Genomic DNA, 27,906 nt, shown 5'->3' on the forward strand with positions numbered 1-27,906 from the left:
AAGCTAAAAATATAAACAACTACATCATTATGTTGATATCCTATATTTTTACAATAAAACTTTCGACAAACATGTCTAATATCCTCAGTTGTTGCGTATACCGAGCTGCATCGAACACATTTGTAAATTACTTTCCTTGAACCCATTGTGGGAGTTCACTTTAATACCGCGTGCTTTATATACATGTTGCTGCTGATTGGACTGCAGTTCTGACACACCCACCAAACAAGAGAAAACGTATCTCAAACCCCGTTGCACACCGGTGCACGCCGTTTCCAGGAAACATGACGTTCAACCCGGAAACCGTAGCAAAACATTGCGCACCATTTTGAACTTGAACGTGCCCCAGTTTTCCCGCTACTTCTTTGTTGTCATGGTAACTAATACGATTTGCGATCATGTTCAGCGGTGTAATCTTTAATCACCTCCTTTACCTGTGTATTTAAGTCCCTGTGTTTTTAGTTTCAGTTCAATTTGCACGCCCATGAAAAAAAAAATACTAGATACTGTTTTCTTTTCAGGCTATTTCAAGTTTGATTTTGACATGAAATAATATGGTGATATCTGAGTGGCTGAGTTGTTTACTAACTTTTTAATTAGTCTTCCCATTAAAGGCATCATTGTCTTCTGTCAGGGTTCTGTCACTTGAGTCTAGTTAATTTCTTGGTTTTGTGACAGAGCTCTGACACTCCCGGTTTTGTCTCGTCTCTGTGTTAGTGTGCGGTTTCGAGCGCGCTCAGGCCGTGCACTCACTTGTCTACGTGCCTTGTTATATGTGCGGGGCATGGTGTTTGGATCCCGACACGTCTGTCTAGTTAGGTTTCGGTTCTGTGTTTGTTTTCTTTTGTGAGCCCACGGAATGAGCTTTCGCTCGTTCTCGTGCGCTCTGTCTTGTCACGTGAGCGCGCGCGGTTTCGAGTTCGCTCGAGCCATGTTGTCATGTTTTGTGTGAACACGTGGCTTGTGAGTTCTCATTAGCTGCGTGTTCATGTCTTGTTAAGTGTGAGCACATGGCTGGTGATTTGTTTTACTGGCCATGTGCTTGTGTTTTTGTCATGTTTGGTGTGAGCACATGGCTTGTCATGTATGTTTCCTTGTGCCATGTGTTCTCCTGTCAATTGTCTAGCCCCTCCCATCTTGTTACCTGATTATTAGTTCATTTTCCCCACCTGTCCTCCCTCGTTACCTGCTTTGTTTGCTCTTCCTATTTATTCTCCTTGTGTCTTCAGTCTTGTGCTGGTTCGTCGTCGTACACTGTGTGTTTTCCTGCTGTGTGCTTCATCCAAGTCCAAGTCCAAGTCCAAGTCCGTCTTGTTTTCCCCCTCGGGGTAGTTTTTGTTTGTGTTTTGCTTTATTTTGTGATATATTGAATAAAAGCCCTTTTTCTCGCAATTGAGCCCTCGCTCCCTTCACTCAACCTGACAGTCTTCATTCAGGCCGATTCGAGAACACCCATGAAAACAAGAGGCAGGATTTATCGCATGAACCAATCATACCCAATCACAACCGATCATATCCAATCAAAGTGCAATGGAGGCATAGCCTCCTCTCATGTGACTTTCGCCCATTCATTATCAATTACCCCCAACTAAAACCACCTCATGCTTCACCGCCTGTGGTGAAAATCCAGGTTTTAATGTTGTTTATATGTCTGTGTTGTTTTTATAAATCTTTAAAGTTTCTGATGTCACAAACTACCTTGTAACCAATCAGATCAACGTGTGACCATCAACGAGTGGATCTCTGAGCTGTGAGTGAGTGGAGGCGGGGCTCATTTGCATATTCATAGAACCGTGTATACTAAATGAGGCAAGGGTTACATTCGAGTTACATTCAAGCTATTTTAAGGAATGAAGACTTTTTGTTTTCAAGGAAAATATGTAATTTGGGTGATAAAAGATGAGTTTTAAGGGATAAAATAATTGACTACAGGGGGACTTTAAGTCAATGGAGCTCAGAGAAGGCAAGAGAGACACCCCCCTCTGTAACTTCACCTGCGGGTGTCGCCGTTGGACACTCTTACTTTATAAATAAAAGTGACTTATACACTTTTTAATGTCACATTTTGTAATATTTGTGTTGTTTTATTTTTTGTAATATCGATTATTTTCTCATCACTGGGCAAAGGACCGCCTGATGCCAAAAGCAGGATCCAGACATAAAATGTGTAATGCACTTCATTTCACAGCATTACCTTAAATATTTTCCTGTCCCTTTGGATGTAATTTGTATTTCAAATTCATTCATTTTATTTGCAGTTCTGTCATTTAGTGAATATTTGGTTTACACAGCTTTGGACTTCTGTTAATATTTCTTAATAAAAAACATGCTTTTAAATGATTTACATTGAAATTTTAATTCAAATGTCAATTATATTGCACATTTTGCAGACATTTTTATCTAAAGTAACTTACATTGCATTCAATATATACATTAATGTAATGGTTTCCCTGGGAATGAAACCCATTACATGGGCATTGCTCTACTGTTTGCTACAAAAATGCCCAGTATACAATACTATAAATGCTAAATATAACAGTAAGCAAGAAGAGAAGTAGACTTAGAATTATCAAAACATGATTACAAAGATATAAGAATTTCCAGTATGCATGGTAGCAGTACTAAACAGATAAAAAAAGAATATCAGCATTGTTACATGAAAAGATCCTCATGATCGTCTCAGTGGAACATAGTCTGTGATTTCAAGCTACTTTAAGAAATGTATTCTTCTATTTTTTCTAAAAGCTTTGTTGCAATATCCAGTGCACTTCTAGCTTTATCGAAGTTGAACTGCTTGTTTGGAATGTGAGGAAATTGGTGATAGTTCGGATACTGAGTTTTTTTGCCATCAACACCAAGTTCAGTCAGTTGCTTCACAGTGTTTGGTAAAGAAGTCAACTGTGAGCTGTAATGGGACACCTGCTGAGCAAGGCTAGTTATTGAGCAGTTCTTGGGATGCTCTCCACTTCTCTTGTACATTGCTGCTATCAGGGCTTTTTCCACAGCCTGATGCACCTTAAACAGACACCACTCTGAGCAATCTCCTCCAGTGTCATTGTGAGCTGCTCTGATGTCACATTGAGCCTGTTCATACCAGCGCTTTGCCTCTCCTGTGTTTGGCCTTGGTGTTTCTCTGTGGTATGACCAAAAGTTATAGTGTCTTCTAGAGTAGTTCTGATAGAACCTCTCGCGTCCCGTCCTGTGGCTCCGTGCCTCTGTGTTCCACGTGTCATAGAAATCTCGAAAGTCTCTCCAGGTTGAGGATGTGCTATCTGCAGTTTTCCCTTGTTGTAGTTCCTCAATTCTGTTTTGCATGTATTTGAAAGCCTCATTGGCAAGTTCTTCATTGCCTGGGTTTTTGTCTGGATGCCACCGGAGGTAGAGACGTTTAATGGCTTTTTGTTTGTCCTCACTTGACATATTCCAGATTTCATTTAAGCTTTGGTCAATTTCTCTTTTGATTTCTTCAAATGTCCCCGGAAAGACTGTTTTGGGTGGAGGCCTGGACGTCAAAAGAAGTTCTATATCTGTGCAAGTGGACCCTGTTGACACAGTTGCCTTCTTTTCCCGTTTAAATTGGTAAAGGTCAAGAGCGCTTACTTCAATTAAGTCATCACTACCAACTTGTATTTTATATCTGGCAGGAAATTGTCCCAGTGGATCATCCAGTCGATTGATAACAATGGCATAGAAATATTCACCGGATTCATCCTTGCTGAAGCCAACATACTCTCCACTTTCAAAGTTGTTGAGGAAGTTCATATCAAGGCAGTCATGCCATTCTTCAGGTATGAGACATCCAGGTTTCGGTAAGGCATCATGTCCTTCCTCGAGGCCACTATTATGAATGCCATGATTCGCCAATGTTTTCTCAACATCCTCCATATTATCACACAACAGAAGTTGCCCAAGGACTAGAAGTCTTGAGATGGTCAGACAGTTCTTAAGAAGAGCATTGATTTCTTTAGTAAGACACATATTAACTTCATTTACTACTTTGTGGGCCATGTCATCATTGTGTTTCAAGTAGAAACTACATCCATCTTTCTTTCTTTTTACATAAACATCTGTTTCAGCCTTACTACCTTCAAGTGCCTCATGGTTTAACAGAAGTTCAGTTTGAAGAGTTTTGCAACAGATAATCTGAATCTTAGAAAAGATTTCTTCACACTTTCCTGCAGCTTCAGACTGTGAAACCCCACCTTTGCTGTCTTCTCTGATGAGGCAGACTAGACCATGAAGAAATGCAGCAGAAGACAAGTGTTTGTCAAACCAGCCACTAAATTCACATCCCCCTTCATCGCAATATTGGAAACTTGCTCCCTCCAGGTTTTCAGAAACTACAACCGAGAGAAATTTGGGGCGAACTTGCTGTGGAAGGAACTGCAACAATTTTTGATGTTCATAGTGATCATTTCCAAGATGACAGCAGTTAAATTTTTCCAGCAATTTCAGCTTGTTTTCCAAAGGACCCTCAAGTCTTGCAGGCTGGAAGACTGTGTCGTTGAAGAACAAAGTGTTGGATTCATAGAGTCTTCCATCTGTTGATGGAAGATAAAGTAGGTCGTTTTGGAAAGAGGTTTTGTTCTGATCCTCTTTCAGCAGGCAAAACAGCTGTTGTACAACACGCTTCACAGTTATCTGCTGATTTGCCTGAAGGCTGTCTTTGTCAGAACTATCAGAATAGATTTCTTGAAGAACAGTGATATATTGATTAATGGTGGGCCTCTCCTTTACACCAATCTTTTTAAAGAAATCTTCAAATTTCATATAATTCGATGGTATGCGGTACAAATAAGGCCTAAACTCAAGAGCATCATGTAGCACAAGTGCTGTCTGCTTTGCCTTCACAAGTTTTGTCCTGCTTTCTACCAAGATAATGGGGAGGTCTGAGAACAGAGAGGCATCAACATTTATTGACTGAAGGTATGCGTATGACTTGCTAAATACTGTGTTTCTTGTTTCTAATAATGTGTCAGTGTGACACTGAGACGTACAGATGTTTTTCAGATTAGCAGCTATTTGTCCAAGGGTTGGAGTCTCCAAGGCTCCGGCATCCTTCATTTTCTTTATGTGATGTGAAGAGCAGAGTTCTGAAGGTAGGATTGGCATAGATGTCCATATCAGATAATGGTGATCACTGTCTCTGTCAATCAATGATCCACTGATTGCAACAACGTCCCTCTCTTGAGCAAAGGCCTTGTGATAATCACAAAGTTTTTGCTGAATTTGCACTGGGAAGATGAATTTTATGTCAGCAACTCTGTTAAGTAAATTTGAGTTTTTGTCACTGTTCTTTGACAAAACACTCTTGAGCAAAAGTTTTGATCTTTTCTTGAGAACATCTAGAGGAGTGTTGCCTCTTGTTTCAGATTCAATTTGTTTTGCAAACTGAATAATTTCCTCATCAGACACTTCATGTTTTAAACCAAGGCCGTTTAAGAGACAACGTGCTTCTGTACGTTTACCTTGGAAAATGTCCCAAAACTTTTCTGGCACAAATCTCTCTTTTGGAAGCATTGCACTGTAAAGGTGTACATTGTCATCATAGAAGTATGAAGCCACCTGAAGAGAGCCATGGATGTCTCTAATAAATCGGACATCTCTCAATGCAGAGACAATCCTGGGGTCCACTGGTCCAAGTTCCACTAAAAATCGCATTAAATCAAGAAGCTTGGCCTCTTTCATCATGTGCACAGAAGGAAGAATAAACTGTACACAGAACTCCAGATCATCTAGAATCTTTATGTTTAGACATTCTGCCAAGTCTAGGTTCACAAAGGTGTTCTTCAGGAAAATACTGTCACATCCATCAACATGGTACAAGTTTGGAAAGTCATTCTGATGCTTGGATTTCAGAATGAAAATCATTCTATGTAAATCGATCCTTTCCCGTTTTCCTGTTATTGACTCAAACAGGGGCAAGGACTTGAGTATACCCACATGTCCACTTTTCTTTTTGGAATCTCTGATCCCATTCTGTAAGAAGCGTTGAAGATCTACACATTCATCTTTTGACAGCTCCTCAAACTGGGAATGAGGTACATGATAAACCTCTTCTAAGACAGCACTGCTGTCTCTTGTTTGCAGGAGTTCTGGATTCATATACATGAAACGGAACTCAACAATGAGACCAATGAAAAAGCTGGAGTCTAATTTCATAAACCCGAGTTTTATGAGAATGGAAGCTATTTTTTCATCTGGCTTCAGAGTCACTTCTTGATACTGAATCACTTTTGATATGTTTCCCAATGTTTGTAAGAAATGTGTGTTATTTTGACTGGGGCAAATGACTGGTAAAATAGGACTGTCATCAAAGTGCTTTTTTATCTCACTGAAGACATTCATATTTTCATTTTGGTAGAATATCTTTTGATCATCAAAGAAGCTCCATAATGTTTTCAGCCATTTGATCGTCTCTGCCTCTGCTTTGTAAAGCTGGCACCTTTGATCAGGTAATGACTGACTGAGGAGTTGAGCAAGTTCTAGTTTCAAATACTCTGCTGCTATGTCAATTGTTAAGTCCTTAATTAACTTTCCCTGACACAGAATTTGGACATGACTTCTATTCACATAACTGTCTGCAAACATTTCCTGATGTCCTTGGAAAAGACAGTTAAATCTTGATATCAGCTTTGGGGATTTAGAGTCGAAGACTCTTAACATCTGATCTTCTGTGAGGAGAAGAGGCAGCCCATTGAGGTCATGAACATTTTTCTCATTGGCATTTGTCAAGCAGAAGCTCAGAAGTTTTGAACATCTTTTTTTGTTTTTGATCAAGGTCTGGTTGATGGGCAAAGGCAATCCACCAGTTGTCTGGTAAGGATCATTCAATGATCTTTGTTTCAAGAAATTCATCACTGTTGAAGCGCTGACTTCTGTCACATTCACACCAGCTGATTTGAAGTTGGATTTTATTTCATGCATTTTAAAAGTGTCTGGCACTAATTTCATCCCTGTGTCATCTAAAATTTCGAAAATTCCATCTTTGTCAGTACTTGTAAAATATGGACAATTTTCTGAATGTGGTTTAGATAGACTGTACCAGGTAACTGTGTATTTTTGTTGTGAAAGGTGTGATGACTCAACAGAAACAGCATGTACAGTGGGTATGACTGGAAGATCACGTTGGCTGATCGATCTATAGACCTCATGGATCATCTCATGCCAGCCTTTGTTTACTTTCTCTGAAATGCATGGAAAGTAATCAAGGCAAGAAGTCTCCAGTTCTAACTTGAGGGATACAAGAACTTTAGGTGTATCCTTCTTCATGACTGAACACAGATGTAACAGGAGGTCAGCATAGAGTGGTGAAATTATGTTTACTTTCAGTGACTGGTTCCACTCTGTCTTCAGACTATCGCCATCCTCTTTCCACAAATCCCTTCTTGAAGAATCTACTTCAAAATTTGCATTCACATGAACTGGTAAACCAGTTTCTCCAGGTAATGGCAAAGAACAAAACGCCCTGCCAGTAAATTTGTAGTTAAATGAGCATTTCCTACATGCAGCCAGAGCAGCTTGAGGAACTTTCAAATTAAATTGCTTGTTTTTTTGCTCATAGTTTTGTCTTGAAAAGCTAAAGCACTCTGCAATGACCCACTGACTTTGGTTATTTCCAGATGAGATTTGAATGTCATAGATGGTTTTGCAGGGTTCTGCTGTTCCTGACATGAGGGATTCTCGAACATGTCTGTGAAAGTTTTCCCTGCTTACTGTGTTCTTCTCTGTTTGTTTTTTTTCAATAAGGAAAGGAACTTTTTTCCCTTTTCCATCTTCACCGATCTCCAAGAACTGAATTTTTGTTATGTGTTTCAAGAAGAGAATTAGTCCTTCAGGATCTTCAGTCAAGGCAGAGTAAAGGTCGTTCATGTCACGATCTGTGACGGTCTGTCTAGATATTTCAGATTGTTCTGCCATTTCCTCTGTTCTGAGAGGGAGCCTGAACATGGTTCCAGAATTGAGGGCAAACATTTCTGGGAGAAAGGTATGATAAACATCCTCAAAAGATTTTTTTAATTCATCATCAACTGAAAACATGCAGCCTGGGGACTCTTTTGTTATACCTTCCACATATTTTAGATTTGGATCAGAAATGCAGAGCCATTTGTCACCGGTCAGGATAGATGGACAATCTGTCAGATGATACACGGAATTGAAGCCAAGTCCATATTTTCCAGTTCTGCCTAAAGTGCCATGTTTTCCTCCTTCCCCCAGCTGCTGAATCCCCTGCAGATCATCATCAGAAAATGTTCTGTTGTTGTACACACAAAGAGCCGGGCCTTGAACCAGTTCCCATTCCTTTCCAAATATTTTTTCACTCTTATGTTTTCTTTTGTCCCACACAAAGTGAATTTCTGTTGCCTCTGCATCATCAGCATTTTGAATGAGCTCTTTCAGAACATCCTTTTTAGATGGATATGCATCAATTATATTTTTTATTCGGACAGGTAGTTTCTCACTTTGTCCAAATTCTTTGGCATGAAGAGAAAACTGACTGACCAAATGATTATTCAGAGTATGGTGTCTTGTTGTCTTAACACCAAAATGACAGGCCACAGAACGAGGTATCAGATCATGGATGAGCTTGACACCAGCTGAGACAGGCATCCATGGGCTGTCATTAAATCTCAGCTCTTTAGAAGATGTCAACACACCTCTCTCATCAGGTATGAGACAGTTTGTAAGCTTTTCGTCTTTGATTTTGTATAGCCCATTTATGAGTATTGTGACACACTTATCGAGGTCTGACGTGGAAAGAGGTTGAGATTTATTTAAATTCTCAATTTTATTAAGTGCAGCAACAAATTGCTCTTTTGTAAATTGTTTGTTGACACCAAGGCAGTCCCAGAGCCTCTCAAATTTGGAGAAGATGACTGGAAGCACATAGAGATATGGTTTCTCCTCAAATTCTGTACTTCTGGCCACTGACATCACATTTACAAATTGATCCTCAATGAAAATGAATGGAAATGATTTTGCTTGCTCAATAATGGGATTGGGATCTTTCTGTTCAAACAAGTATTTGTTGAGATATTCATAGCAATACTGGGCAATGTTGAAGAGAGCTGTCTTTTCAAATGCTTTGCAATGTTGGTGTGCATTTAACAGCTGCTGAAGAACCGTCTCAACTGGTGGATTTGTAAGTACTCTCAATTTTTGGAAAACTGGATGATAATTGTGTATTTGAAGGTTTGAATGATCAACTGTGAATTCTGTCATGCTTACTAAATTGAGACAACTGTCACTGTAAACTTCAGAGGGTTTTTTAAGAACGGTGGCGTTCTTGTTTTGCTGAACTAAAGGAACTAAGGCAGGAAGGAATGGTATTTGAGACAGTGTGTGCCAGTGCAGAGAATTCACATCTTCTGGGGAGTCTTTCACTGACTCCACAAGGCACTGAAGACGTTTACGATATCCAGATTTATCCTGTTGCCAAACACTGGTTATCTTCTCTGCTCTTTCTATGATGTCCTCTAAAGGGAGGTGGTCACTCAGCATTCCCAGATCTGAAAGCCGTTGAATCCTTTTTGGTGAGAGAAAGTCATTTTCTGTTCCTTCAAGAAAGCGTCCTTCCTTAAGTTCATACAAACAAGCCATTTTGCCAGAAGGATTCACAAGTCGCTTGATTAACTGAAGCTTCTTACAACTCTGTGTTGGAATACAAGGGTAGCTTTTCAGTAGGTCATCAACAGCTGGATCATTCAAGTCAATGGCATTCAACACAAGAGTATTTCTGCTCTGTGTGTCCACTGAACTCAAGTTCTCAAAAACAATTTTGTAAAACTCAGGCCAGTTGATTGTTCTCTGTTTGATCTCTGGCTCAAATCCACAATCGATGAAACTCTGTCTTACCCATGATGGGAGAGAAACAACACTGGAATATGAAGCTCCCAAGCTCAAGAACACTTTCATGGCAATGTCTCCAATTACTCGGCTCTCCTCAATTTTTGGATTCAGAAATCTCACGTTGTCCATAGAACACCAATTATGTCCATTGCTGAAAAGCTCCAGAGATTTGCCATTGACATTCTGCACAACTGCTGAGTAGAAAGACTCAACCATGGGTAAAAATGCTTTGCTTACTGTCTCTGTCTTAGGCCAGAATGTATGGAAGGAATAGTTCTGGATATGTCCATTTTGGGCCATTTTTTTCAGCTCAAGCAGTGTAGTGATGTAAGCAGAGGTTACAGCATCTTTCAGTAGAGCTTTGTTCCACTCAGATTTCACTCCTTTTCCCCATAATCCTTTCCTATTAGATGTGACTGCAAAAGTTCCATTGACATGGACTGGAAGACCCGTCTCAATTGAGAGAGGAAGAAAGCAAAAAGCCTGGCCTTCATGCTTCAGGCTTTCATCAGGAGACCATGAATTATTTTTTGCCTCTTTATGCAAAGGTACAGCTATACCTCCAATTGGAAATGAAAACACATGCTCTTGTTCATTTCTTCTCTGGAACATTTGCAAAGAATCATGCGTCCCAAAACAGGAGTACAAAAGCCAGTACTGGGTGAGGGATTTATCTGAGGTCTCCTGAACTATTTTAACAATGTGTGCTTTGTTGACATCAATAATGTTGAGGCATTTGATATCACTATTTCTGAAGGTGTTCTCGACCTCTTGTAGACGTGTGTTATTCGAGACAGCAATTGAATTCATGACTTCTCTGGATATTTTGAGAGGAGTCTGAATCTGATCATTCCATGGAGGAGTCGATGCGTTTTCAGGGACAATTTGAAGGGACATAGATGTAATGCTCTTCAGAAATAGTAGGTGTGTTTGTGAATTGTCAGTCAAATGATTTTTAAAACTCCTAATTCGCTCCACATCATATACCTTTGAACTGATCTCTGACTTGTTGGCCTCCTCCTGAGTGCGAAATGGTAATTTAATCAAGGTGCCATTGTAAGCTTTCTTGCTGTTTTGCACTGACAAATCACAATCAAAAATTCCTTCATAAGATTTAAACTGGCCAGGAAACCTTTTGTACAGTCGTTCCTGGAATGGGTCAAGTTTAATTCCTGGGTTTCCTTTGCTGGTTATGTGCTTTTCCAAATGGGTGACATTTGGATCAAGTATGAGAAGGCTTTTTCCACTCAAAATTGAAGGAATATCACTCACATGGTAAACAGCATTAAATCCAAGCCCAAACTTTCCAATCATCTCAACTTTTTTTTCCTTTGATGCTGATCCCACTTTGACAATGTTTCTCCAGTCTTCTTGTGAAAAAAGCTCATTGTTGAAGATCCAAAGGCATGGTCCATTGCAGAGAGCCATTCCATGATCAAAGAGAGTTTCAGGGGGGTCTTTGTGTTTTCTGAAGTCAAGGAGGAATTTACATGTGGTTGCCCCAGCATCCTCAGCATTTTGTAGGAGTTCTTTGAAAATATCACTTTCTTCATCATACTCTTTCAGAATGTTTTTAATTCTTTGAGTAATTGGTTCAGATTGCCCACACTGTTCTATACCAAAGGACTCTTGCCCTGCTTGTATGAGCTGTGGTTTTAAGATGCGAGTACTTAAGGATGGGACTCTCAACCATTTTGCAGTGATGGGTAAAACTTCTTCATGAATGACATAGAACTCCTCATTGTCTTGTTTCAGGTCATCAAGTCCTTCAGCACTGATGTCACAGAAGACTGTTTTGGACAAAGACTGCAGAGTAAAGTTTTGATTTTGTGCCATGACAGGCACAGGGGTACTGTCCTTTAAAAGCTTCTCATTCTTTCGCATCCAGTCAAGAATGGCAATTGACACTTTACGTTCTGTCAAGTCTCCATGAGGAGGATACCTGCAGTCAATTCTTTGTTTTATGTCATGGAGTATGTCTTCAATCTCTTCATCGGACAGAGTTTTCTTCACCCCAAATTTTGTTAGTAGGTTTTTATATTGCAAAAACTCTTCAGGCACTTTCTTGATGTAGGGGCTTAGATCCAATTCAGGTGGATAGGCTAAAACTATATCTCCTGGACAGACAAACTCACTTTTATTCCATATCCAGGGGATGCTTTTTGTGTCCATTAAATCTGTGAAATTTCTCACGTTGTCTTGCATGAATTTGTAAATACTGTGCAGCTCGGTTTTAAGCTGAAAATCTGAATTTGGGTTAACCATTGATCTCAGTGCAGAGAGGTTCTCCAAGACTTTTTCAGCAGGAGGGGGTTCATAAAGTCCAAGATTTTTGCAGACATGTCCTGTTAGCTCAGAGGTAAGTGGCATTACATATCCAACAACTGAAGAATACTTTGAATCCCGTACTTCAGTTGGCTTATACAGACCTCTCTTGAGATTTCTACAAACGCTTCCATTCAAGAACTTTGGATTTTCACAGGGCACCCACTGCCTTTGCTTCAGCTCTTCTATCTGCGCCTTGGTGAATTTTGAAAGGAAATCATTCTCATTCAGGACTCGAACAAGAGTATGTGCTTTTTTTGATGCCTTATCTGGTGAGTGGACAAAAAGCTTTTCAGTATGATTTATGACTTGGAGTATGTTTTCTGTTGATATTTGTTTTTGCTCTGTCCTTAGGCCAAGGCGCCGCAAACTCTGAAGCATTTCCTCTGTCTTTGTGTAAATAGGTGGGGGAAAGAAATCTGCCTCGAAAAGATCCTGAAATGTCCTGTTTCTTGGATCAAAAACATCTGAGGCGTGTTTGTGTTCTCCATGAGTTGTCTCAATAAATGTGAGCCTTTTAGTTTTCATGAGCAGCTGCTCACTTTGTGAGAGTAGAATGCTACCATTAGTCAATATCCAGGTCATTACTGTCTGTTCCTCCCCTTTTTTGAAAGAGGCTGTCTCAATAGAGTCAACCAAACAAACAGCCAACTTAGCGGCATCTAAGAGTTCAATTTTCAGAAGAGTCAAAAGTCTGCGATCAGCTTCATTTGCACACTTTACAATGGTCTCAGGCATTGGCAAATCATTTGGAATGGTTGGTTTGGTGGTTGAAACAACTGCTTGCTTTGATTGAACTGCAACATATTTCCCAGACATCATTCTGAAGATTGGCAACATGGAAAGCAGGATCTTTTCAGCATTTGAGAGAGAATCCAAAGAAGATAGGTACACTTTCAACTCCTCTTTTTCCTGTGATGAAGCAGAGGCAATGCCTTTGATGACCTGATCTCTGTGTGAGTTCACAAAGACTTGTAGAACACTTCTTGGTGAAGCGGGAAGAACATACCTCTCAATGTCATGATGTCTAAGACACATATCTCTTTTTATGACTGTACACCCCACCATTCCTAACACTTTCTGAACATGATCTGACAAGCTAGACGCTGTGCTACTCTGAAAAATCAAAGTTGTGTTACTCTGCAACCTTGCTAACAGTACAGAATTGCCTGAACTCTGTAGTGGCTCCAGTGGTATTAAAGGCATGTCAATAAAGTAATTTAACTCATTCCATTCAGTGCTAAGAAACTTCCAGAATTCAGCCAGCCAGCTCTTTGGTGGATGATGATCTTCTGTTGTTTTCCATGTCACATGATCTTGGGTCACCTTCCAGTCCATGGGTAAGTGCTTCTTGGTGAGTGCAACAACGTGTTTAGCATCCAAATTGATTATGTTGTATGTGTCTGAAAAAAAGTGAAATGATTGAGACCAAATTTCACAAACATGTATGATATTAATTCAATATTTTATAAGCACTCTCGATAAAATATATGAAACAGTTGTCTTACTCTTTGTTGCTAGTTTCCTTAGTTGCTTAGTGCAAACATGGCTCAGATCGTTGGGTATAAATCTTTCTTTACAAAATGGCAGCAATGTTCTAAACAAAGAAAAAATTGATTGGTACTTTGAAAACACAATATAAACACACCAAAGAATTCAAGTAGGAAAGAGACAACTGTATCACACCTTACCTTGGAAGCTTCTCATTGTCGATCAAAACAGTGTTCTGCACTTCATTGCTAAATGAAGTGAAGGTTCCATCACTGAGAGGCAGAAGCTTAAGACCTTGTAGCTCTGTGTACTTCTCATCACTAAGAGCAAATTCAAGAAGAGAGTATCTGTCATCTTTACTGAGGTTTTCAGTCTTACTTCTGTGAAGGACATCTCTAACACAAGATGGAGTCACCCATGTCAAGGTATCATTTTCAGGGAAGATTTTTCGAACATCTTTCAAAATATGTTCTGGGACTGTGACCAGGTTCTCTCCTTCAGAAATCAATAATCTTGACACTGCAGACATTGTGTCACTACATATATTGTTAACTGGAAAAACCGCATCTGAGGGAGACACCCAGATTTTCTCATCTTTGGCAAGGTGAAAGATCTCGTATTCAATTAGACCCTTCAGAGTGTCTGTTGCAACTTCATGCCATCTGTCTTTATGTACAGTCTTGGATAGGTCAGGCCAAAGATTGTACACAGTGGCAGCAGGCAGGGTCGAGTTTCTGGATAACTGAATGGCATCCAGGATCATCATAAGATATACATGAGGAAGAATATCTTTTATAAGTAGCTCATTCCACTTTGCAGACTCGTCATTCTTCTGATCCTCCTCTTGCCACTTAATGAACCTCCGATTATCTGTCAGGCCAAAGCAAGCATTGACGTGAATGGGAAGCCCAGTTTTGTTTGAGTCATTATTTGGAAGTGGCAGAAAGCAACTTAGTCGTCCTTTGCAAAGTGATCTGTCTTCATCTATTTGAAAAGCTGCATCAACTTGAGGGTAGAAGCTCAGCTTACTGGCTAGAAAGTCAATCTCTGGTATATACCCATGTTTCAGAAGGCAAGTTGTCACAAGCCATTGAGACTTTGTTTCTTCCATTTTCTGGGAAATGTGTGACACTGTTTTCAAACAAGTTTTTCTGTCAAACGATTCCTGCTTAACATGAGAAAGGTCAGTGTAAAATTGATTTGACGCTGAAACTTTTAGCCTATTGTTGCAGAAGCCATTGGTGTCAATATGCAGCAAAGTAATGGATGACACATTTCTCAGGAAAAGAAGACTGATGTCTGCATCACCAATGAAACTGTCAAAAAGCTGTGTAACTTTTGTGGAGTCATACAAGTTATCTGAGATCTCAGAAGCCTCATTGCGCAGAGGGAAACGGAAAAGCGTTCCTTTGAAGTATTGCTCCTCGCTGATGACCTTCTCCCAGGAACAACTGTTGACATGACTGACTACATTTTGAAAGGGCTGGAACTGATCTCTCAAGTTCAAAAGGCTCTCTCTGTCCTCTTCATCATCCAAAGACCATCGATAGCCTTCTTCATCATCTCCAAACACCTTCTTTTGTGGGTCAAATATGGCCAGGTGTTCAGAACTGAATACACATGGCAAGTCTGTAAATAAACAACAATAATAATAATTATAAATATTGTTAGCGTCGCCAGTGTTGTGCCAATTTAAATGTCAGAATCCGACACCACAAGTACCCTGAGGGGCAGTTATTTGTAAAAACTGATGTTGCAGCTGATCTGGGTGTCATTTATAAAACTGTGTGTAGGTTTTGATGTGTCCCGGGATTGATGCCGGGATTGGGACCTATAGTAACATTGCCGGGATCAGTCCCAGAACGCGCCCTGTGTGAACAAAAGCCAGGACCAATGCCGTAATGGGTGATGATGCACGCACGTGCCATCGCAATGACATCCTGACGCCACATGTCTTTATGGGATCTTTACGGGATGTGTGTGAACACACTCACATATTCCGGAAAATCACTGGCAGTGTGAATGAACCAAAATCAAACGATCCCGGGACAAATCCCAGGACACATTATCCATGTATTTTACGGAATATCTGTGTGAAAGGGGCTTTAGAAACACAATGAAGCTGAAGCCACAAGTTTACTTGAGTTTACTTAATTTAATTTAAACTAAATTAATAACTTTTTTACAACAAAAAAAGAACCATAACTGAACTTACTTAAAGGTACAATATATTAACTATATAATATATACATTTTATATCAAAATATCCCAAAACCACTTGCACAGTTTTATATATTTCTTTCAATAGTGTACTTCCATTATCCTAAATGTTTCCAAGAATTAGTAAATTCAGAGAAATTCACAATTTTACAAATTGCCCGTCCCTGTTCACTTGTCGCCTGTCAATGACGTTATCCCTGGTTTCCGCTCGTACTGCCATAGTAACCATGGGCGACAGACGTGGAAAACTGCGTAGTGTGTAACATCTAGCTCATGCTCTAGTTGTTTCGTTCAAACATTATGGACCATTCACACTCAAATGCTGTTTAGTATGATAGTGTAACGTTAGACTAAGTGAAACAGTGTTTCAAATTTCATTCGTCTAATAAACTGACCTGTGTGAGTAGTAATTCAGCACTTGCGGGTAAGTTAGTTCGGTAGAATTAAATGTCCTTATAACTTTATATCCGCGGGACTTGCGTGTGACACTGATATCTGTCTCTCATTAGCAATCGCAACCTGCTTCATTCCACAGTCATGTTAAAAACATCAATGTATTCAATCCTCCATAAACATTATTAGATCCATCAGCATGACGGCAAGTTCCATGATTCCACTTATGCGTCATCAACCTACACCTTTGTTATTGTAAGAGGTTAGCGACCCCTAGCGGTGAAAAAGCGGTTATTGTCCTGTTATCTCTGTAAAGCTGCTTTGAAACAATCTGTATTGTAAAAAGTGCTATATAAATAAAGGTGACTTGAGTTGATTTGACAAGTGCGGTCATGCTTCATTTAAAATTTGAGAATGTTATCTCTAAAACTATGAATTTTATGAAACATTTTCTAATACCATGTCATGTGTTTTTTTAGAGAAGGCAAATAAAAAAGTGCTCCCTGTAAGATCCCTGTTAAAAATAAATCTACTTTGTTTATCTGTTTTTTTTTATCTATTGTTTTTGCAAAAATCTAACCTTTCATTGAAGTAAAAGAATTGATAGTGGGGAGGAAATCACATTATGAAATAAATGTTTTTCTCCAAAACATGTTGGCCATAATTATTGGCATATAATTATATGAGTAAAATACAGTATCTCTGAAGTATATTCCCATTAATATTTACCTTTATTTAGCACACCAGGGTGACTAGGAACATGAAATTGTCTAGCTATGACTTCTTGTTTCACAGGAGTTTAAATATGAGGAAACACAAAGGCCAAATTCCCTGAATCATCCATCACAATGAGTAAAACCAAAGAATATAGTTCTGATGTGCATTAAAAGATTGTTGAGCATCACAAAATAGAAAGTGGATGTAAGAAAATAGCTAAAGAATTGAAAATCCCCATTTTGACCATCAGGGCAATAATTAAGAAGTTATAATCAACTAAAGATGTTATGAATCTGCCAGGAAGAGGACATGTGTCTATATTGCCTTAATGCATGGTGAGGAGGAAAGTTTGAGTGGCCAAAGACTCTTCAAGGATCACAGATGGAGAATTGCAGAGATTACTGGAGTCTTGGGGGTCAGAAAGCCTAAAATAAAATTATCAAACAAACCCTACACAACCACATGTTGTTTGGGAGGGTTTCAAGAAAAGTCCTCCTCGCTCCTCCAAAAATAAACTCCAGCATATTCAGTGGTCAGACACGACTGGATCTTCAAAAGGGACCAGATTCTGTGGTCAGATGAAACTAAAAAAGGGCTTTTTGGCAGCAAACCCACCAGATGTGTTTGGTGCACACAGGGATGAAGAGTACCCCATGTCTACGGTTAAATACACTGCTGGATCTTATATGTTGTGGGCATATTTTTCTGCTGGAGGTCCAGGACTTCTTGTTCAGATACATGGCATTATGGATTGTAGCAAATACCAACAGATAAAAAATCTAAACCTGACTGCCTCTGCTAGAAATCTTATAATGGGCCGTGGTTGGATCTTTCATCAGGACAACGATCCAAAACAAACATCAAAATCAACACCAAAATGTGTCACTGAGCACAAAATGAAGCTTCTGCCATGACCGTCCCAGTCCCCTAAACTGAACCCTATAGGAGAGGAGTGGGGTGAACTGAAGGAGAAGCACCAGCATGAACTTGTGAATCTGAAGGGTCTGGAGAGATTCTGTATGGAGGAATGGTCTCTGATCTCTCGTCAGGTGTTCTCCAAACTCATCAGGCATTATAGAAGAAAACTCAGAGCTGTTATCTTGGCAAAAGGAGGTTGCAGAAAGTATTTAATAACAGGGAGTCAATAATTATGGCCAGCGTGTTTTGGAGAAAAGCATTTACTTTATGATGTGATTTACCCCCCACTTTCAATTCTTTTACTTCAATGAAAGGTGAGATTTTTGTGAATTTTTTGAATGAAAGATCAAAAAGATAAACAATGCAGATTTATTTTTTACAGCCATTTTTTATCATATTTATCAGGGGTGCCATTCATTCTGACCACCACTATAAATATTTCTAATGATATTCAGTTTGTCCAGATCAAGTAAGAGTGTGATGTTTTAATGTGCAGTGAATGTTGAACAACAATAATCTGGGGTCCTCTGCGATCTTTGTGTATAAAGTTTTTTATTTTATTTAAAAATGCTGGCAGGGAAAGAGTCACATTTATTACAATTCTCCACTATTTTGCCTTAATAGATTAAAGATAAAACTAATATAAAACAAATCGTTTGTAATGCTTCAAATGCATTTACTGTAGGAATCAGAACATTATAATGTACTGTTTTGATACTTGTTAAATATTATATTCAACAGTGTTATGAAATGTATGTTCTTTTAGTTTTATTTAAAGATTAACTTTAAGCGAGTGATGATGGAAAAGACAATCTAAATGTAAAAAAAAAAAAAAAAAAAGGGAAATAAGCATACACATTTTACTATTAAAAACAGACTAGACAATAAAAAAGGTTACTGTATTCTGTAACAGTCTCTTTCTGTACATCATTCTATGAAGGTTTGCGTTTCTACTAACTTGTTAGTCTAGTTCACCTGTAATATGATAAACGGAGTTGAAGCCGATCCCAAATCTCCCGACTTTTGTTGGGTCATCCTGCTTGATGCTTCTGCCAACTCTCTGGATTCCCTCCCAGTCTTCCTCTGTGAAGGCTGCATCATTGAAGGCATAGAGAGCCGGTCCTGCGATCAAAGATACAAACAGATGATCAGACAAAAATGACCAAACTACTTTGAAAATAACACACTTTGCTTATAGCACAGTAAAGACCTTCAGTTTCTGGTCAAATACTGGTCATGACAGAGAAGAATGAGTTATGTCTCTCATATTCTATGTACGTTATGCCCTTATTTTCAACTCATTTTATTTTATTTTATTTTAGGACAAAACTGTGATTTTGACACTGGTTGGGCCGGACTAAATCACTGCATTATTAACAGTAGCAATAGTGTAGGGGTAAAGTGTGTCGCAGAAAGTTTTGACCCAAATCGACCTGAGATCACAATCTGTCTTTTGCTGAACTTGCTCTATTTCCTTTTCCCATCGCATATCAGATCGGAAAGGCATGTATTTTCAATAAAAATGAAGAAAACATTTGAAAAGTGGAAACAAAGTGTCTAACTTGTGTTTAATAATAAAGTGTTTAGGGTTAGGGGTCGGTGTAGGGACGGCTTTATTGTCCCAATAAGGCAGAATCCATTTAATAATTTTAATAAATATAATAATTTATTATAATTGCATACCGTATAATGTACAACAACACTGAGATGCAAATGCTATCTGCCACTATTTGAAGTATAAATCACATCTAACTACTATTTACACTTATTGTAGTGTAATTAGAATCTATTGCTATTTTCACTCAGTGCAAATAGCCGCTGCCAAAAAGTTGGATTTAATATAAAAACATACTGTAAATTCAGAGCTCAAAATCCGCCTCCCATTAAAGAAAGGCAGAAGGTGTAGTTGCAAAACTCTTCATGGTTGTGACATATGAATGAGGACAAATGTAAACCCCTAGACTGTAATATCCTTTGTTGCGGGCTCTACAGTAATTTTATAAAGTTTAAGTCTAGTGTGATTTAAATCTGTTTGCAACACAAATACCTTGATACTTTCCGAGCTCTTCAGTCCACAGGCTCTGAGTCTCATAATGCCTCTCATCATGAATAAACACCACACGTGAAGCTCCTGCATCATCTGCATTCTGGATCAGCTCCTGGTACGTTACAGGATTAATATTAAACACAGATACGATACGATATTTAAGATACATACAATTTAACAATGATGTGAAAGTATTCATGCAACATTTAAACCTTTTTTGCGTACCTTCAATATTTGTCCTCCATCTGGGTACCTTCTCAAAATCTCTTTCAGGTAATCAATGAATGGTGGAGACGTCGCACCAAATTTATTTCTGCATTGAACAATGTAAAGTTTATCACAAACTGCACAAAACACAGACAGAGCAAATTCAAGGTTCCTGTAATTGTCTCGTCTATTCAGTTTTGTTAGTTCTTAGTTTCTGTTTTCCCAGACTTTTAGTTTGTTTTCATCAGTCACATGTGTTTCTTTGTCTCAGTTTCCCGCCAGTTATCAGCTGTCATGAACAATCATCTAATCATCTCACCTGTTCATTATCATCTCATCATCAATGTGTATTTAAGTTGCTCTGTTTCACTCTTTAGTTGTCGGTTGATGTTTGTGTGTGTGTTCGTGTTTGCGTTTGTTGTACACATGCACTGTTACACCTTGAGTTTGCTTTATTATTAAAAGACATTTGGTAACACTTTACAATAAGGTTCGTTAGTTAACATGAGTTAACTACATTAGTTAACATGAACTAATAATGAACTGCACGTATACAGCATTTATTAATCTTTGTTCATGTTAATTTCAACATTTACTAATACTTTATTAAAATCTTGTTAACATTAGTCAATGCACTGTGAACTAACATGAACTAACAACGGAAAGCTGTATTTTTAATAAGATGTACAGTATTAAAGATTTTGATTATTATCTTCTTCATCATGTGCACATTACAGCCACATTGTGACACTTAGGTATCTCAACCGCAATATAACAACGACGATATTTTTTGGCTTTTAGTATATGTTAGCCTTACTGTTATCTATAAGCTCCAAAACAATGACAAAATTCACATTTAGAAGATATAATTGTCACATTTTAGAATAATGTTCACTATTAGCTAATCAATAACAATTTGTTCATACCCCCCAGAGGATTACTAAAAACTACTATATACAGGTTCATAATTAATGTGAATAATGCACAATGTATAATTATTTCTAAAGTAAAGTTTATGGTAACCCACTAGTAATGACTCAATTATTACCAAATCCTAACTAATTATTTCAATCAGTATTCTAAAGTGAAAAACATGATAACTCTCTAGTTATTACTGAAGTCATTGTAAGCTTCATCCAAAAGCTTCAAAAGCTTACAATGACTTCAGTAATTACTAGAGAGTTATCATGCTTTTCATTTTAAAATATTGTTACAAATAATTATTGATTAACTTGTCCACAAAAATGTTTTAGTTAAAGGAGAACTCCGGTCAATTTTAACATTGAGCTCATTTTTTTGTACATTTGGAGTGCTGTCAGTACAGAGAACAACGACAAAAATCGGTGTTGCCTACACCGTGTTATCCTCTTTTTAATATTTGCACCCTGTTGACTTCAATAGGGCAAGTACTAAACCTGCTTTTAGGCTCTTAACATCCTTGATGTGTCATTACAAGTGCACAGAAAATGTGAGTGATTCCTTCTGAGTGAACACGAGTGAATCTGACTGCAGTAGATGTGAAAGATATGAATAAAAATGATGATATTTAAGCCAGCGCAAATACCTGTTTACATCCTGTTTTTCGGTTGAAGTCCAAAGTAGTCGATTGCCGAGTTCACGCGCGTGATCATAGGTAACTAAACCAAGTGTAGGCAACACCGATTTTTGTAGTTGTTCTCTGTATTGACAGCACTCCAAATGTACAATAAAATGAGCTCAATGTTAAAATTGACCGGAGTTCTCCTTTAAGCACGGACACACTAGTAAATAATGATTAGCTTAACATATTATAAGGACATACTAGTCATTATTTACAATTTATTAAACATTTAAAGGATCCACATAATAAGCTAGTAATTAATGATTAACTGAATGTACAGTAAACGCCTTTTAGCCATTATTTACAACTTAGCAAACCATGTATTATTTTTGTGCAGTAATGTACTTTATATTTCAGTGATTCACCATCTATTAAGTTAACTGAACAATATGAAGCTAGTAACTATGTTTACTTAGTGCTGCAGAAAGTTATTTTATATATTACCGTTTGTGTCCCATGGCAAACAAAATAAGTATTACATGATGAATGATGTTTAAACGATTACATAAATGTTATTAATTTTAAGGTTTTAAAGTGTAGTTTTGTTTAACATAATCCTTCGAAACGAGTTTGCAGCAGAAGTCACGAACAGAGCGAAATGTTTTTTAGTGCTGTTTAAATACGTGTATACGTATATATATTTTAGTGCTGTTTCAGTGTATGAAAACAGATAAATGTATGTGAACCACGCTACGTAAAAATACATAGTCTCGTGAGATCATGTTGCAGAATAACTTCTAAACAAAATGAAAGTGTGAATAAGAACCTACAGTACTGTGCAAAAGTACGGGGGGGAACGTCTCCAAGATGCTTGAAGAAACCTTCCTGCAAAGCTCCCTGAAAAACTATGCGCAAGTGTACCTGGACAAAAGCCGCTTTAAACGCAAAGGGTCGTTACACCATATATTGATTTGAATTAGTTAATAGAAGTTAAATCATAAATAAATTCAATTTGTGATTTTATTTTTGAAAGCATTCTCACTTTACAGCATTTTAACGCAAGTGCCAGTGCTTTTCCCAGTCCTGTAGCTTTGCAGGAAGGTTTCTTCAAGCGTCTCGGAGACGTTCCCGCAGTTCTTCTGGATTTAGTCTGTCTCAGTTTCTTCTGTTTCTTCATGTAATCACAGACGGACTCGATGATGGTGAGATCAGATCACACCGGCTGTTGTCAGACTCCTTGTGCATACACAAATCTCACTGGATTATTACAATTAATGGCAAAAAGAATGTTTGGAAATGTAAACTGATATTTCCTACTGACACACTACAGCAAAAGATATAAATAACTGACTTAAAACCATTTTTTTGAAGGGGGGGGGGGGGGTATTGCATTTAGAAGACAAAGGCTAAGCATTCAAAATGCCTCGGTTACAACTGTAACCTCGAGACGCTGCGTTGATCGACGCTTAGGGAACGCTTCGCGTGATGACGTCTTGAAGCACATGTAAAATCAGTCCAATGGTGTGACGGAGCGTCAGAGCCGGGTAATGTCATGAACCAGGAAGTATAAAGCCTGCCCAAAACAGAGCTAGCTTCGTAAAAGTCTGAAGTAGCCTAGTCGCTGACAGCCACGTACACTGACAGGTGACAGTCGCTGTCTACCCTGGTGTAGTGTCCAAGTCCAAAGAGTAGAACCTTACAAATGTGTGCGGTGAGGACCACCCTGCCGCATCATAAACATCTTGGAGAGCAACTCCTGTCATAAGGGCCTTGGAGGCCGCCACACTCCTCGTAGAATGGGAACGGACAGCCACAGGGGAAGGCTGTCCGACCAACTCATAAGCAAGTGAGATAGCCTCAACCACCCACTTGCTCATTCTCTGCTTAGATGCTGGGGACCCTTTGTAAGGGGGCCCAAAACACACGAACAGCTGTTCAGATTTACACCACAGGGCAGCTCTGTGGACATAGGCATCTAGCGCCCTGACTGGGCATAGCAGATTATTCTTTTCCTGGTCCGAGTTCTGGAAAGGAGGAGGACAAAAGGCCTGCAGCATGATAGACCTGGCCACATTAGTGGGGAGCTTTGGAACATAACCTGGTCTAGGGTGAAGGGATGCTTTAACCATTCCAGGTGCAAACTCCAAGCACAAGGGTGCAACCGATAGTGCTTGCAAATCTCCTATCCTTTTAAGAGAAGTGATAACGAGGAGGAACAAAGCTCCGGAGACATGAGAGCGACGGGGGAGGAGCTTCTGGAAAGCAGCCGCCTGATTGGCTGCCTCCTGGAACCTCTTGACGACTGAGGCCAGAAGGTGACAGGGGCGCATCTATAAGACAATTCTTGTCCTTCTCTTTAATATTGCTCAGACTGAGCCTCAGATGCCTCTCAGTGGCCACCAGGGCTGCCATAGAGCGGCCGATGGATTTAGCCGTCTCCTTGGTGGCCCTGAGAGATAAATCTGTGGCTTGACGTAGTTCGCAAACTATGTCAAGACCAATACCCCCGCCCTCATCCATGTCTCCTAACAATTCAGTAATAACAATTCATTTAGGGAGGATGCCGCCTCAGGGGAGAGATAGCTTGCTAGCGTCTCGTCCACTTTTGGCATCTCCCCATAACCGTGTTCTTTATAGTTCGATATAGAGGAATAGTTAGAAGTTTGTGAACTGTATACTCTATATGAAACCGGTTTCTCTCATGATATCTACACCTCGGTAGGCCCCGGCGTTGAGGTTGTGACCGTGATGAAGCGTCCGTCCAGTTTACTTTTGGAACGAACGTCCTGTTTATCTGCTGACCAGTCAATGCTTAGTCTTTCAACCACTCTGGTCACAACCTCAACCAGCTCTTCGAATTCATGAGACTGAGGTGACGAACCAGATAGCTGCAGTGTCGGTGCCTCAACCAGAGCGTAAGGAACCGCAGAGTGCTCACAGCCAGCGCCCTCGAGTGCATCCTCACCCAAACAAGCTACACAAAGAGTGTGTGTGTCCCCACCCGTTAAATAACGCGGGCAGGGGTGCTCACACATCCTCAACTGCTGCTTGCTCGCCATGACTTTATATATATATATATATATATATAGACTGATATAAAGACAAAACAACACCAAATAGACAAGGACAGTTTCACAATGAGCACTACTGAAGATGCAGAAGCTAGCGCGGCTGTTTTGGGCAGGCTTTATACTTCCTGGTTCATGACGTCACCCGCCTCTGACGTTCCGTCACACCATTGGACTGATTTTACATGTGCTTCAAGATGTCGTCATGCGAAGCGCTCCCTAAGCGTCGATCAACGCAGCGCGAGTTCCCTTGAAAGGGAACTTATAGCCTCTCACTTCCCCCAATATGGATCGATGATTTTGATGGCATCACTGCACTTCAGCTTCTCATCAGATTTTCTGTCCAATCAAATGCTCTCTAGAATCTGAAGCTCCGCCCCCTACACTATAAATAGACGCTGAAGCTGCAGCACATAGTGCACTATAATATAGGGGATAGGGAACGATTCACACTGTGTAAATATGCTTTCCATTGGGGCGAATGAAGTCTGGTTTCACATTAGTGTCACACACACAGTCTGCTCCAGCCCAGAGACATGATACACAGAGTCAGCACACACCAGAAAACTTATCAGACCCGTTTGAGTTCTGCACAGAATGCTGTATTTTAAAGCGATACGGAGGAGATCAGGAGGAGAAACGGTTAGAGATTAGGAGGAAGCTTTGCCGAACTCAACGGCTCTGGCTGAACTGTGATTTAAACTAAACACTATTGGCTATTTAAAAAGGGGAGGAGCTGATCGATATGTTTCAGTGGACATTAGGTCAACACATTCAAGGCACTCAGTGGGCCTTTAACTGCAGACAGGGCTAATTAACATAACCAGGAACACGTGTGAACTCAGTCAAAAAACATGCAAACTAGCAAAGGGGAACACAGGCAAACAGGAACAAAACTGGACATAATCATTACAAAAACATGTAGTGAATAAAACCACATACTTCTTTTTCTTCTTTTGCCTCGATGCTGAACTCATTGTTCTTCTTTTACATTCTCCTGTGTGGATAAAAAATTTAACTGTATAAAATACAGTAATTAACTTTAAAATTCTCCAAATTATTAAAAGAAGCCAACTTTTCGAACGGTTATTCTGTACAAACTGTTGTAACACTGTAAATGTAATCTCTCTTTTTTCATACACATTTAAGTAGCTTGTCTGCCTTGTTTTTTGTTGGGTCTCCTGTGGCCTCCAGATAAAACACAGTTCTGCTCATAAGATTACACACACCTCACATAATCTGCTAAATGTTAATCATTAAAATTAGAGGATCATAAAAATTGCATTTTGTTCTTTATTTTGTACTGCCCTGAATAGGCTAAACAGCATTACAGATATTTTCCATATAGTCCACAAGAGAATAAAATTACTGAATTCACACAACTGAACCAGTTCAGAAGTTTACATTCTGCACACTTGAATCTTATACTGTGTTGTTGGTTGATCTACGACTGTTTTCATGTTTTGTGATGGTTGTTCATGAGTCTAGCAGTGAAACTGTCCGCTGTTCTTCAGAAAAATCCTCCAGTGCGCTCTCTCTCTCTCTCTCTCTCTCTCTCTCTCTCTCTCTCTCTCTCTCTCTCTCTCTCTCTCTCTCTCTCGACCTAATCGGTTTACAACAGCATCCTAAGCTCCACCCCTAATATCCACAGTGCTCCCATTTGGCTCTTTAGCGCTTGCATACACACATTCAATGTTCAAATCATATGTTCGATCTCATTCTGAACAACTTTGCCTCAAGAACCAGTGGTTTCAATCAAAATTTTACATTTTTTTCAAAGTTTTACATTTTAAAGTTTTTCTCTGCAAAACCAGTGTAGTACAAATCATTCCATTTCTGTGGTAAATTAGCCTACCTGAAATTGCCGAATTTTTTTAATTTTAATCTCTGATTAATGTGCATACAATATTTCTATGTACTTAAAGGTCTTAAAGCACTTGAACCTCGACAACAGGTAGGTAACTGCCAATTAAAAGCACTTAGGTTTGTAAAGACATGTTTCCAGAAGACAAAAAAAATTACTATGCGGTTATCCGGACTACACCTGACCACACGTGACCACAACCGCTCTTGGTTGGTCGTAACCCCAGTGATGGGTAGGTTTAGGGGCGGGTAGTGTGGTCCGGATAACCGTATAGTACCCAAAAAATTAACAATTGTGGACTATATATAAAAGTCTGCTATGTAAAATAGCTTATTCATACTTGTGTTAAATAAAAAAAAACAAAATGCCATTTTTATGAACCCACTTTTGAACTTTTTAAATAAAAAAATACATATAAGTTATGTTATATTGTTGAGTTATATTATTGCCTATTACATTATAGTATTATATTATATTAGTAACATTTAAAAAACTTCTAAACTTCTACATGCGGTAATCTCCTACCTTCAGTGGTCCTGATGCAGAGTGAACAGCGATCAGAAAGAGTCTGATAATAACCCGCTCATCGCGAGCAGATTCTCTAGGTTTCTGTTCACTAGAAAGATCCTGTTTAGCGGAAACGAAACTTACACTCCTCCTTCACTAGTTCAATGAATGAGTTGTCAAATAAAAATCCGTTTTTAACTAAACCAGACACTTAAAGTAACTGTTGCAAACCAAAGAACAGGATAGCCTGTTTGAAAACCATTAATTTGGTTATATGGTCCATGGTTTAGCAAACATAACCGTTTTTTTTTTTTTTTTTCTGTAGTAAAACCATGGTTAATTTGTGGTTATGGTTTCGAGGAAGTGACACCTAGATGACTGAATAAAAAAGAGCAGGAAATATAAAGAACAGGCTTATAGTCACTCTTCAAAATCGAAAAGAAAGAAACAAGGATTCTGAAAGCTTTTAAAATGTTAGAAGGAGATCCATTTTTTAATGTATTATGAGTAAGCCTACACTGTAAAAAATTTCTAACCTCTCCAAGTCAAAATTTTCTAGTGACTGATCACATCTAAATTTTTAAATTGACCCAAGTGCAATTCTTGTTGCAATAGTCTGTTAACATTGGCTCAATGAGAAATAATACGTCAGACTAATTGAAAAATTTAGATGTGATCAGTCACTAGACATTTTTGACTTGGGGATGTAATTTTTTTTTACAGTGTACCTTACAAAAAATCAATGTAAAAAATGTAACAT

General features: G+C 38.9%; 1 protein-coding gene across 1 annotated transcript; it reads right to left on the reverse strand.

The window, feature by feature from the left end:
• Positions 1–2,240: 2,240 nt before the first annotated feature.
• LOC307164170 (sacsin-like) lies at positions 2,241–27,330 on the reverse strand. The gene is made up of 8 exons (XM_079880626.1): positions 27,165–27,330; positions 25,718–25,772; positions 20,186–20,273; positions 19,961–20,072; positions 18,889–19,035; positions 13,866–15,294; positions 13,683–13,771; positions 2,241–13,577 (listed from the first exon to the last, which is right to left on the reverse strand). The coding sequence occupies exons 2-8, from the start codon at positions 25,750–25,752 to the stop codon at positions 2,713–2,715; spliced, it is 12,765 nt and encodes a 4,254-aa protein (XP_079736752.1). The 5' UTR covers positions 25,753–25,772; positions 27,165–27,330; the 3' UTR covers positions 2,241–2,712.
• Positions 27,331–27,906: the final 576 nt, after the last annotated feature.

This window comes from Squalius cephalus, assembly GCF_949319135.1.
Source record: "Squalius cephalus genome assembly, chromosome: 9".
NCBI classification, from domain to species: domain Eukaryota; kingdom Metazoa; phylum Chordata; class Actinopteri; order Cypriniformes; family Leuciscidae; genus Squalius; species Squalius cephalus.